At 38.7% G+C, this 13,069-nt stretch overlaps 1 protein-coding gene across 1 annotated transcript in view; it reads right to left on the bottom strand.

The window, feature by feature from the left end:
- LOC128058639 (ankyrin repeat domain-containing protein 26-like) overlaps positions 1-13,069 on the bottom strand; it is a 78,735-nt gene that overhangs the window by 37,975 nt on the left and 27,691 nt on the right. Inside the window, 6 exon segments of the mRNA XM_052651132.1 lie at positions 869-941; positions 1,036-1,064; positions 1,705-1,803; positions 3,957-4,044; positions 5,350-5,411; positions 5,709-5,838. Coding sequence (XP_052507092.1) covers positions 869-941; positions 1,036-1,064; positions 1,705-1,803; positions 3,957-4,044; positions 5,350-5,411; positions 5,709-5,838 — 481 coding nt within the window.

Below are 13,069 nucleotides of genomic sequence, written 5' to 3'. Positions count from 1 at the left end.
AGAAGTTAAATAAGCAGGGTGACAATATACAGCCTTGATGTACTCCTTTTCCTATTTGGAACCAGTCTGTTGTTCCATGTCCAGTTTTAACTGTTGCTTCCTGGCCTGCATATAGGTACCTCAAGAGGCAGGTCAGCTGGTCTGGTATTCCCATCTCTTTCAGAATTTTCCACAGTTTATTGTGATCCACACAGTCAAAGACTTTGGCATAGTCAATAAAACAGAAATAGATGTTTCTCTGGAACTCTCTTGCTTTTTCCATGATCCAGCGGATGCTGGCAATTTGATCTCTGGTTCCTCTGACTTTTCTAAAACCAGCTCGAACATTTGGAAGTTCACGGTTCATGTATTGCTGAAGCCTGGCTTGGAGAATTTTTAAGCATTACTGAGTGCAATTGTGCGGTAGTTTGAGCATTCTTTGGCATTGCCTTTCTTTGGGATTGGAATGAAAACTGACCATTTCCAGTCCTGTGGCCACTGCCGAGTTTTCCAAATTTGCTGAAAAATCTTAGAGTCTAATAATTAATCTCTGAGAATTCCTGAGAGTATAGAGATTCCAAACTGAGAACTTAAGGGTATTGAAACATATACAGAAACATCTTGAGTTCAAGCTTACATTTTAAACTTTTCTTGTTCATATGCTTATAAATATCTTTTTTTTTCAAAACATGGATACCAACAATAACATTTGCCTTATGTATGTCCAATTCTTCAGTTAAATTTGCAAAAAGAAGTTAGGAGTACGAAGAGCTAGCATTTCAAGTATTTCAGTGTCCCTCTTTCCAGAAGGGACTTCCCTGATGGCTCGATGGTAAAGCATCTGCCTGCAATGCAGCAGCCAGAGTTAAGTGTGTATTGCAAAATTTACCTGAACTAGATGTTTGTGGATCCTTCATTCCGACTGTTTTATTAGGAACAGAATCTTTCACTCCGACTGCGGGCTGAATTGGTTTGGAAACAAGTTGATTAATAAATAATGTACATATGATACAATCCACAGTTCATAATTCAAGATAAAAGTATAAGTGTTTTTACCTTCACATTAGGACATTTCTCAGGCGACTTAGCAGCAGCAGCAGCAGGAGAACCTAAAAGGCAAAACAGACATAGAGTTAATTACATGTAAATATGAAAGCCAGCTATACATTCATGCAGAGTTAGTACTGAGCAGAATCCTCGTGCCAAGCCTTGACACTGAATACATTTGGTTTCAGTGTCTTGTTTTTAGCGGGATGTTAGGACACAGGCGAGACAGACATAGGAATCCATTATAGAGAGTGAAGAAAAAACAGGAATACAGGTTTACCAAAACATGCAGTAAGATATCAAAAGTAACATCATGTTTTCAATGACCTCAGAAAATATTAAAGAGCACATAGACCAATGTGAGCATGCTGACTGATGAGGAGAAAATTAATCTCAATCAGAGGAGCAAATCATGAACCCAAGAAGATAAACGTGAAAGCTGATGGTAAAATGCACCAGTATATCTTGAATGCAATACAGCAGTAACATTTACACCATTATACTACAAGTATTTAACATGTTCTTCAATCTATCCAGTCATTTAAGAAGTGCACAGTTGGGATGACAGTTCACCAGAATGTATAGTTCATTTCTCATCAGGGAAAGAGTAATGAACTGATTAGCTCGAATATACACTTGTAGAAAAATGGCTCATAAAAATATTCATTTTTTCCATACCCATGTGGGCTACTGGTATGCCTGCATGTCTTGGCTCCTCTAATTTAGCCATCTTAAAATTTCCCGATCCACTCACGCAAGAAGGCATATAAGACACACCTATGAAATAATGTACAATAAATTCTCAACATTGAAATATAATGATCAAAAAGGAAATAATAAATGTAACTGCCACAGAATTATTAGATGTTAAAAATCTTGCATGTTTTAAAATCAGTGTAGTATTTATTGAAAATAACAGTTCTAGCATTTAGGGAATGAACCCTATCAATCTGTTTTGTTTCACAACTTAGTTTGGTTGGGTACATCATGCTAATGCTTAAAAGGATTTCTGTGAAACAACTGTCAAAAAATCAGTTATCTTAAAAATAAAAAGTCAATCCCTCCATATTCAAATTAATCCAATTTGAATAACAAATACCAGTACAACATATATCTTTGATGTCTATAGTTACTTGGAGTAGCTGGGGTTGTCCCTATTTCTAGCACCCCATCCTGCCTCCTTTATTATTGGGAACAACAATGATCTTATCTCTTTTCAGTGTAAATACACTGAAGCCATCTCTAAGGAGTTCTCTCAAGTGTCCCCATCGACTCCAAACTCATCTCCCTAAAGCCTTACTTTCCTCCCTTTGTCCTTTCACTAGAGTCTTTCCTCTATAAACGGTAATCTCTGGATCTGTGGTCTGAATTCTTCCCCCTTTACATTCTGTCTATGGATCATCCCCACCACTTCTTTTCCTTCTTTGCTTAGCAATGGTATATTACACCTGTAATTGCTAGTTCGACTCTTTGCTTCCCTCTGGCTATAAACACGCTCAGAAAGAAAAATAAAATAATGCTTTTCCTTGATCCTGTTATGGCCTGCACTAGCCAATGCTCTTCTTCCAGATTTCTCTAAATGCAAGGCTGCTGCTGCTGCTGCTGCTGCTGCTAAGTTGCTTCAGTCGTGTCCGACTCTGTGCGACCACATAGACGGCAGCCCACCAGGCTCCGCCGTCCCTGGGATTTTCCAGGCAAGAGTACTGGAGTGGGTTGCCATTTCCTTCTCCAATGCATGAAAGTGAAAAGTGAAAGTGAAGTCACTCAGTCGTGTCCGACTCCTAGCGACCCCATGGACTGCAGCCTACCAGGCTCCTCCATCCACGGGATTTTCCAGGCAAGAGTACTGGAGTAGGGTGCCATTGCCTTCTCCAAATGCAAGGCTACACCCTTGCTACTCGGAGAGCTTGTTGGAAATGCAGAATCTCAGACCTCATGCTCAGCATGTGCACTTCCCACAAGGTCCCCAGGCGACTAATTAAAATTTGAGAAACTATTTGGTCTATACGGAGTCTGCTTCTACATTACTTCAACTTAATTTATTCTCCTGAAATCTTAGCCTCAACTTCCTCACTCTAACACTTTCCCCCCAAACTGAAACTGCATTAGAAGTTGGAAACTTTCCAGTGGACTCTCTATCAGGCTGTAGGTTCCTTATCTCCCTAGTGTGTCCCCCACTCTCTCCTTCTTTCCCGCTCTCTTGTTTTGTCCCATGTGACACCATCCTGGAAAGCAGCAACACTTCATGACACCAATTTGCATACATTTACAGCTGAGCACCTATGCCCACGCTCCCCCAGAGGATGAGACACCGCTCTGCACGCCCAGGGACCGCAGTTCTGAATGTCTTCCTAACAACGAGTAAACAGGAGGGAGAGAGAACTTTGTTCTTCTCTGACAAGTTTTGGTGCTGGAAGCTCACTTCAAATGCATCACCCAGGTCAAATACTCTCCCTTTGTCTAGAGACCTTCACTACTTATTGCCCCCTCCCCCACAGACCTGTGCTTCCTTTCTTCATTTCCTCCCTGCACTCTCTGCCTCTCATCCTTCATTCCCTCCTGCCTCTTATTTCTCCTCCTTCCTTTGGTTGTAGAGTATCTTGAAACAGAACGAATTATTTTTTCTTTTGTCCATGTGTCACGTGGAATCTTAGTTCCCTGACCAGGGATCAAACCTCCACCCCTGCACTGGACAGTCTTAACATTTGGACCTCCAAGAAGTCCAGGAACTAATCATTTAGCTCCTTAAACTGGATTCTCAATTTAATCTGTGGCTGACACCTAATAAGATACACAATTTCCCTCCTCTTCTTGTCTTTTTCCTCATTACACATCTGACAGGTGTTTTTGTTTGTTTTTTGCCTGTTAGAATATTCCCATTTTAAATCAATGTTCTGTCAAATAGCTTTTCTATAAAATACAGTTCTCACCTTGTACTTGTCCATTTAATGTATTTTTTCCTCTTTGATCTCCAAATAAATGATCCACAAACTTCAGTGGAATGCTCTCAGAGATACTCTGTTAAAATCAATATTGAGTTCCATGAGGATTTCCTAATATCTTTTTAAGAAAATACCCTACTTTTAAAAACTGCCTACATTTAACCCGGTTAAGACAGGTTTTGCCAAGATCTCACAGCTGCCAAATGACAGAACCTGCATGCTGACTTCATATACTGCTGGATCACCAGGCAGTGGCTGCCAGCAATGAAGACATTAGGCCCTTCCTATCTCCTTCCATAGCTGCCACCTTCAAACAGGGCATCGTTACTTTATGTTACCTCGAGTATGGCTGCCATAAAGGTAGTCTGCCCTGCTACTTAAGTTTAGTTGTTCAGTCGTGTCTGACTCTTTGCAACCCCATGGACTGTAGCCTGCCTAGCTCCTCCATCCATGGGATTTTCCAGGCAAGAGTACTGGAGTGGGTTGCCATTTCCTTCTCCAGGGGATTTTCCCGACCCAGGGATCGAACCTTGGTCTAAAATGTTGGCAGATACTTTACCTTCTGAGCCACCAGGGAAGTCCCCAGCTACTTAAACAATCCAAAATGGTTTGTACTTATTAAAACATTGCTAAAGCAAACTGCTATTATTATAACCCCACATAGTTATTATTACTCCCCATGCTTTTGCTTCTCGTAAATGTTTCTTCCAGATCAACCTGACAATCCAACACAGTAACACTTTCAAGTCTCAAGCACTATCTTTCAAGGTCCAAGTAATAAAAAACCACAATTCAACCTGTTTCTCTCTGACCCTCTCTAGCAGTTTTACACATGCATATGTACCAAAGAAACACACATTTGGTTGGGAGATTGGGACTAACACATACACATTGCACACTATTGTGTATGAAACAGATAACTAGTGAGGACCAACTGTATAGCACAGGGAAGGCTACTCAATATTCTGCAGTGGCCTATATGGGAAAAGAATCTAAAAAAGAGGTGATACACACACACGCACACATACACACACACACACACACACACACACACACAACAAAGAAACATTTGGCCATGGGCTGACCTGAAATAAGGTTTCAATTTTCAGATAAATGTAGCTTCAGGACTCAAAGGGATTCCTTATGATCTCTAACCCTTGGTTTTTGTACTACACTGACTTCACTAGGTGAATCTTGTAAATGAACAAAAGTGTACTAGGTGGTCGTATTTAGCACAGAGTTATTTTATTCAATATAGGTTAAAAGCAAGAAAAAAGTTTTGATGGGGAAATGCAAGGGTGAGAGAGTCACAGCATCTCCCGCTTTCATGTACTTACATTACTCAGGGCTTACATTTCAAAATAATAATAGAAGACAGTACCTCAGAATCCCAGGGTGATTCTATATCTTTCTCTTCTCCCAGTCCTAGGGCTGACATCATGCCTGTAAAATGCAGTCACAGATACATTAATGAGAACATTCACTACTATGAATTTTAAAGACGTATGTAAGTCTACCTCTATCCACAAATATTTCAATAAAATAAAGTAGTGGAAAAGAATTTCAGAGGGTTGAAGCATTTTCAGGAAGAAGAAGTTGGTAGTAGGTGGGACACTTCTGAAGAAAGAGAGCGAAAGAAGTGTACTTAAAATGAAATAGATATTGAATTTGGATCTATACCATTTACATGTTTTTATATTTGCTTTTAAGTATAGACAAAATTTACAGGCATTCACTTACCACTTCTATCATTTTCACGTGCTCTATCAACAGAAGTCAAATGGTCATGATTTGCTTGCCCTTCGGGAGCCCTTTCAATGATATCAGCATCACTTTCTTTTTCAACAAGTTCTGGCTTTGTGGCTCCTTCCTATAAAAACAAGACAAAATAAAACCAAAACCCAACTTCAGAAAACATATTCATTCATTGGTCCTTCACCCCGTCAGTGAGACAACAAACAATCACTGTGTCTAGCACATCCTCTAGGGTGTCCTGGGAGAAGTTAGAACTGTAAAGAGAAGAGTGACTCTGCTCTGCGTCTAGGCAAGGCAGAGACACACGGAAACAACCAAGAGCAGAAGAGTATCCTTCGACATCTCTGCAGCTGAAGTGGACAGAGCACAGGATGCGCACAAAGGAGAGAGGAGGCAGGTGTACCTGCGAAGCTCAAGGAACGCTGTGACAAAGGGCTGTGTCTCAGAAGACAGAGTGCAGAGCTGGGGTGTGATGGGGATTCTAGGAAGGATGGCATGAACCAACAGATGAGGTGTGAAACAATGTTCACAAGTCATGTGGAAAACTAGATCACAGTTACTGGGAACTGTATAGAGAGACAAAACTGGAGGACCAGGTTCAAACAGGGAAAAGCAAGTGTCATCTTCTTCCTTCAAGTGACAGGGATCTACTAAACACGTAAAGGCATTACATCATCACACATTTATTTTATTTGGTGCCATGCTTTTATTCAAATGAAAGGGAAAAGACTACACTGCACTAGGAAGTAGAAAGTTCAGTTTAGTTCAGTCACTCAGTTGTGTCCGACTCTTTGCGGCCCCATGGACTGCAGCACGCCAGGCCTCCCTGTCCATTGCCAACTCCCAAAGTTTACTCAAACTCATGTCCATTGAGTCGGTGATGCCATCTAACCATCTCATCCTCTGTCATCCCCTTCTTCTCCTGCCTTCAATCTTTCCTAGCATCAGGGTCTTTTCTAATGAGTCAGTTCTTCACATTAGGTGGCCAAAGTTTCAGTTTCAGCATCAGTCCTTCCAGTTAATATTCAGGACTGATTTCCTTTAGGATGGACTGGTTGGATCTCCTTGCAGTCCAAGGGCCTCTTAAGAGTCTTCTCCAACACCACAGTTTAAAAGCATCAATTCTTTGGCACTCAGCTGTCTTTATAGTCCAACTCTCACATCCGTACACGACTACTGGAAAAATCACAGCTTTGACCAGACGGACTTTTGTTGGCAAAGTAATGTTTCTGGTTTTTAATATGTTATCTAGATTGGTCATAACTTTTCTTCCAAGGAGCAAGTGTCTTTTAATTTCATGGCTGTAGTCACCATCTGCAGTGATTTTGGAACCCAAGAAAATATAGTCTGTCATTGTTTCCACTGTTTCCCCATCTATTTGCCATGAAGTGATGGGACTGGATGCCATAATCTCAGTTTTCTGAATGTTGAGTTTCAAGCCAACTTTTTCACTCTCCTCTTTCACCTTCATCAAGAGGCTCTTTAGTTCTTTGCTTTCTGCCATAAGGGTGGTGTCATTTGCATATCTGAGGTTATTGGTATTTCTCCCAGCAATCTTGATTCCAGCTTGTGCTTCATCCAGCCCAGCGTTTCTCATGATGTACTCTGCATGTAACTTAAATAAGCAGGGTGACAATATACAGCCTTGATGTCCTCCTTTCCCTATTTGGATATTTGGCCTTGGAGTACAGAATGCAGGGCAAAGGCTAATAGAGTTTTGCCAAGTGATCGCACTGGTCATAGCAAACACCCTCTTCCAGCAACACAAGAGAAGACTCTACACATGGACATCACCAGATGGTCAACACCAAAATCAGGTTGCTTATATTCTTTGCAGCCAAAGATGGAGAAGTTCTATACAGTCAGCAAAAACAAGACTGGGAGCTGACTGTGGCACAGACCATGAACTCATAGCCAAATTCAGACTTAGACTGAAGGAAATAGCAAATAAGACGGTATTTTACAGGAGAGCATTAAAAAAAAACCCTATAAGCAATGCTCCAGAGTGGACAGTAAGCACAGTGGATACTGTACATCACCCAAAGTGTCCATTAAACTGTAATTAAAAAGCTAATTTGGCTTTTAAAATAGCCAAATAAAAATGGTAACAGTCATTCTAAAACAAACTGCAGAGCCAGGAGGAGTGAAAAGATGGACAAGTATATTTTAGAAAGATTACTCTGGCAGCAACATAACAAAGAACATCAGGGTAGCAAAACTAGAAAAGAATATTTCAAGATTATAGGTGAGACAGTGAGTTATGGTGATAAGATATAAAAAATGATAAGCAGGCAGAAAATACTGAACTTCCTGAGTGACTGGAGGTGGTAATTTCAAGGAAGTTTGGAGTCCAGGATTTTTCCTGCTGTGGCATTTCAGTGATGCTATCTACTAGGATGGGGAGGACAGATGAAGGGATAGCTTACAAAGAGTCAGGGATGAGGGAAGCGTCAGGGACAATGCCTTCAGTTTGGGTTGTAATAAATTATTTTGAGGCATGCAAGGGACTCAGAAGAAAGGATTTGGGCAAATACATTTGAATTAGAAATAGATAAACTTATTCAGGAAAAACATACTGTAAAGATAATTATTTGTAAAAGATACTAACCTGGTATAATTAATGCAAACCTAGGCATAATTCTGAACTTTTGAAAATAAAACAATACCAGGGGAAGAAAACTATGAGATTAAAATTGTCAATTATATATTTCAACATATTTCAAGGATATAAAAATATACTTTTATAAATATATGAAAATACTCATTTCTCTCATATTACCATAATAAGCATTTTGTTTAATGAAAAGGTTTAATTGTAAAACATCAATTCAAGATGCTACAAGAAGACTCTTTTTTTTTTAATTTTTACTTTATTTTACTTTACAATACTGTATTGGTTTTGCCATACATTGACATGAATCCACCACGGGTGTACATGTGTTCCCAAACATGAACCCCACCTCCCACCTCCTTCCCCATAACATCTCTCTGGGTCATCACCGTGCACCAGCCCCAAGCATACTGTATCCTGCGTCAGACATAGACTGGTGATTCGATTCTTACATGATAGTATACATGTTAGAATGCCATTCTCCCAAATCATCCCACCCTCTCCCTCTCCCTCTGAGTCCAAAAGTCCGTTATACACATCTGTGTCTTTTTTGCTGTCTTGCATACAGGGTTGTCATTGCCATCTTTCTAAATTCCATATATATGTGTTAGTATACTGTATTGGTGTTTTTCTTTCTGGCTTACTTCACTCTGTATAATTGGCTCCAGTTTCATCCATCTCATCAGAATTGATTCAAATGTATTCTTCTTAACAGCTGAGTAATACTCCATTGTGTATATGTACCACAGCTTTCTTATCCATTCATCTGCTGATGGACATCTAGGTTGTTTCCATGTCCTGGCTATTATAAACAGTGCTGTGATGAACATTGGGGTACATGTGTCTCTTTCAATTCTGATTTCCTTGGTGTGTATGCCCAGCAGTGGGATTGCTCGGTCATAAGGTAGTTTTATTTGCAATTTTTTAAGGAATCTCCACACTGTTCTCCATAGTGGCTGTACTAGTTTGCATTCCCACCAACAGTGTAGGAGGGTTCCCTTTTCTCCACACCCTCTCCAGCATTTATTGCTTGCAGATTTTTGGATCTCAGCCATTCTGACTGGTGTGAAGTGGTACCTCATTGTGGTTTTGATTTGCATTTCTCTAATAATGAGTGATGTTGAGCATCTTTTCATGTGTTTGTTAGCCATCCGTATGTCTTCTTTGGAGCAATGTCTATTTAGTTCATTGGCCCATTTTTTGATTGGGTTGTTTATTTTTCTGGAATTGAGCTGCATAAGTTGCTTGTATATTTTTGAGATTAGTTGTTTGTCAGTTGCTTCATTTGCTATTATTTTCTCCCATTCTGAAGGCTGTCTTTTCACCTTGCTTATATTTTCCTTTGTTGTGCAGAAGCTTTTAATTTTAATTAGATCCCATTTGTTTATTTTTGCTTTTATTTCCAATATTCTGGGGGGTGGGTCATAGAGGATCCTGCTGTGATTTATGTCGGAGAGTGTTTTGCCTATATTCTCCTCTAGGAGTTTTATAGTTTCTGGTCTTACATTTAGATCTTTAATCCATTTTGAGTTTATTTTTGTGTGCGGTGTTAGAAAGTGATCTAGTTTCATTCTTTTACAAGTGGTTGACCAGTTTTCCCAGCACCACTTGTTAAAGAGATTGTCTTTACTCCATTGTATATTCTTGCCTCCTTTGTCAAAGATAAGGTGTCCATAGGTGTGTGGATTTATCTCTGGGCTTTCTATTTTGTTCCATTGATCTATATTTCTGTCTTTGTGCCAGTACCATACTGTCTTGATGACTGTGGCTTTGTAGTAGAGCCTGAAGTCAGGCAAGTTGATTCCTCCAGTTCCATTCTTCTTTCTCAAGATTGCTTTGGCTATTCGAGGTTTTTTGTATTTCCATACAAATCTTGAAATTATTTGTTCTAGTTCTGTGAAAAATATGGCTGGTAGCTTGATAGGGGTTGCATTGAATTTGTAAATTGCTTTGGGTAGTATACTCATTTTCACTATATTGATTCTTCTGATCCATGAACATGGTATATTTCTCCATCTATTGGTCCTCTTTGATTTCTTTCATCAGTGTTTTATAGTTTTCTATATATAGGTCTTTAGTTTCTTTAGGTATATATATTCCTAAGTATTTTATTCTTTTTGTTGCAATGGTGAATGGAATTGTTTCCTTAGTTTCTTTTTCTACTTTCTCATTATTAGTGTATAGGAATGCAAGGGATTTCTGTGTGTTGAGTTTATATCCTGCAACTTTACTATATTCATTGATTAATTCTAGTAATTTTCTGGTGGAGTCTTTAGGGTTTTCTATGTAGAGGATCATGTCATCCGCAAACAGTGAAAGTTTTACTTCTTCTTTTCCAATTTGGATTCCTTTTATTTCTTTTTCTGCTCTGATTGCTGTGGCCAAAACTTCCAGAACTATGTTGAATAGTAGCGGTGAAAGTGGGCACCTTTGTCTTGTTCCTGACTTTAGGGGAAATGCTTTCAATTTTTCACCATTGAGGATAATGTTTGCTGTGGGTTTGTCATATATAGCCTTTATTATGTTAGACTCTGTTTTAAAATTGATCTTAAAAGACAAGTTTTAATTTGTAAAGGAGAAATGCTTATGTGAGGATGGAAGTATGAGGCATTTTAAAGTACTACTATGACATAAGAAAGAAATAGAAAACCCCATTTGCAAAGATCTCATTCAAAATTGATGGTGAAATCAAAAGCTTTACAGACAAAGCAAAAGTTAAGAGAATTTAGCACCACCAAACCAGCCTTACAACAAATACTAAAGGGATTTACAGCCAGTAAACACAAGAGAAAGGAAAGACCTACAAAAACAAACCCAAAACAATTAAGAAAATGTCATCAGGAACATATATATTGATTATTACTTTAAATTAAATGGATTCAATTCACCAACCAAAAGATACAGGGTAACTGAATGAATACAAAAACAAGAGCCAAATATATACTGCCCACAAGAGACCGCTTCAGACCTAGAGACACATACAGACTGAAAGTAAATGGATGGAAAAAGATATTCCATTTGAACGGTAACCAAAAGAAAGCCAGTGTGGCAATCCTTATTTCACACAAATAGACTTTAAAATAAAGAATATTATAAGAGACAAAGAAGGACACTACATAAAAAGGATCAATCCAAGAAGAAGACATAACAATTGGAAATATTTATGCCCCCAACATGGAAGCACCTCAATACACAAGGCAAACACTAACAGGCATCAGAGGGGAATTCAACAGCAACACAGTCATAGTGGGGGACTTTAACACCCCACTTACACCAATGGACAGATCATCAAAACAGAGAATCAATAAGGAAACACAAAACTTCAGTGAAACATTAGACCCAATGGATCTAATTGATATCTTTAGGACTTTCTATCCAAATGCAGAATATACTTTGTTTGCAACTGCACATGGAACATTCTCCAGGATAGACCACATCTTGGGCCACAAATCAAGCCTCAGTAAATTTAAAAAATTGAAAATACATCACGTATCTCCCCTGACCACAACACTATGAGACTAGATATCAACTACAGGAGAAAAATGTAAAAAAACACAAACTCATGGAGATTAAACAATTCATTACTAAATAACGAAAAGGTTATTGAAGAAATAAGAAAGGAAATCAAAAGATTCCTAGAAACAAATGACACAAAAACACAACCACCCAAAACCTATGGGATTCAATAAAAGCACTTCTAAGAGAGAAGTTGATAGCAGCAAAATCCTACCTCCAGGACAAGAAAAGCATCGAACAGGCAACACCCTACATTTAAAGCAGCTGGAAAAAGAACCAAAACCTCTCAAAGTCAGCAGAAGGAAAGCAATCATACAGATCAGAGCAGAAATAAATGAAAAAGAAAATGAAGGAAACAATAGCAAAGATTAATCAGACTGAACACTGGTTCTTTGAGAAGATAAGCAAAATGGACAAACCACTAGCCAGACTCATCAAGAACAGAAGGGAGAAAAATCAAACTGACAAGATTAGAAATGAAAAAGGAGAGGTTACAACAGACAACACAGAGATGAAAAGGATCATGAGAGAATGTTATGAGCAATGATATGCTAATAAAAGGGACAACTGAGAGGAAATGGACAGATTCTTAGAAAAGTTCAACCTCCCAAAACTGAATCAGGGAGAAATAAAAATTACAAACAAGCCAATTACAAACACTGAAATTGAAAGTGTTATCCAAAATCTCCCAAAAACAAAAGCCCAGGGCCAGATGGCTTCACAGGGTAATTTTATCAAACGTTTAGAGAAGAGCTAATGCCTATTTTTCTGAAACTCTTCCAAAAAATTGCAGAGGAAGGAACACTTCCGAACTCATTTTATGAGGCCAAAATCACCTCGATACCAAAACCAGGCAGAGACAACACAAAAAAGAAAATTACAGGCCAATATCACTGACAAACACAGATGTAAAAATCCTCAACAAAATTCTAGCAAACACAATTCAACAACACATTCAATAGCTCATATACCATGATCAATTTGGGTTTATGCCAGGGATGTAAGGGATTCTTCAATATACACAAACCAATTTCAATGTGATGCACCATCTTAACAAACTGAAAAATAAAAACCATATGATCATCTCAATAGAGGTAGAAAAAGCCTTTGACAAAATTCAGCACCTGTTTATGACAAAAACGCTTCAAAAAATGGACACAGGAGGAACCTTTGTCAACATAGTAAAGGCCATATAGAATAAACCCACAGCAAACATTAT

The sequence above is a fragment of the Budorcas taxicolor genome, chromosome 13 (genome assembly GCF_023091745.1).
Source record: "Budorcas taxicolor isolate Tak-1 chromosome 13, Takin1.1, whole genome shotgun sequence".
Classification (NCBI taxonomy): Eukaryota; Metazoa; Chordata; class Mammalia; order Artiodactyla; family Bovidae; genus Budorcas; species Budorcas taxicolor.
Note: the sequence above shows the minus strand (reverse complement) of the source record. Positions and strands in the feature narration are given on the sequence as shown.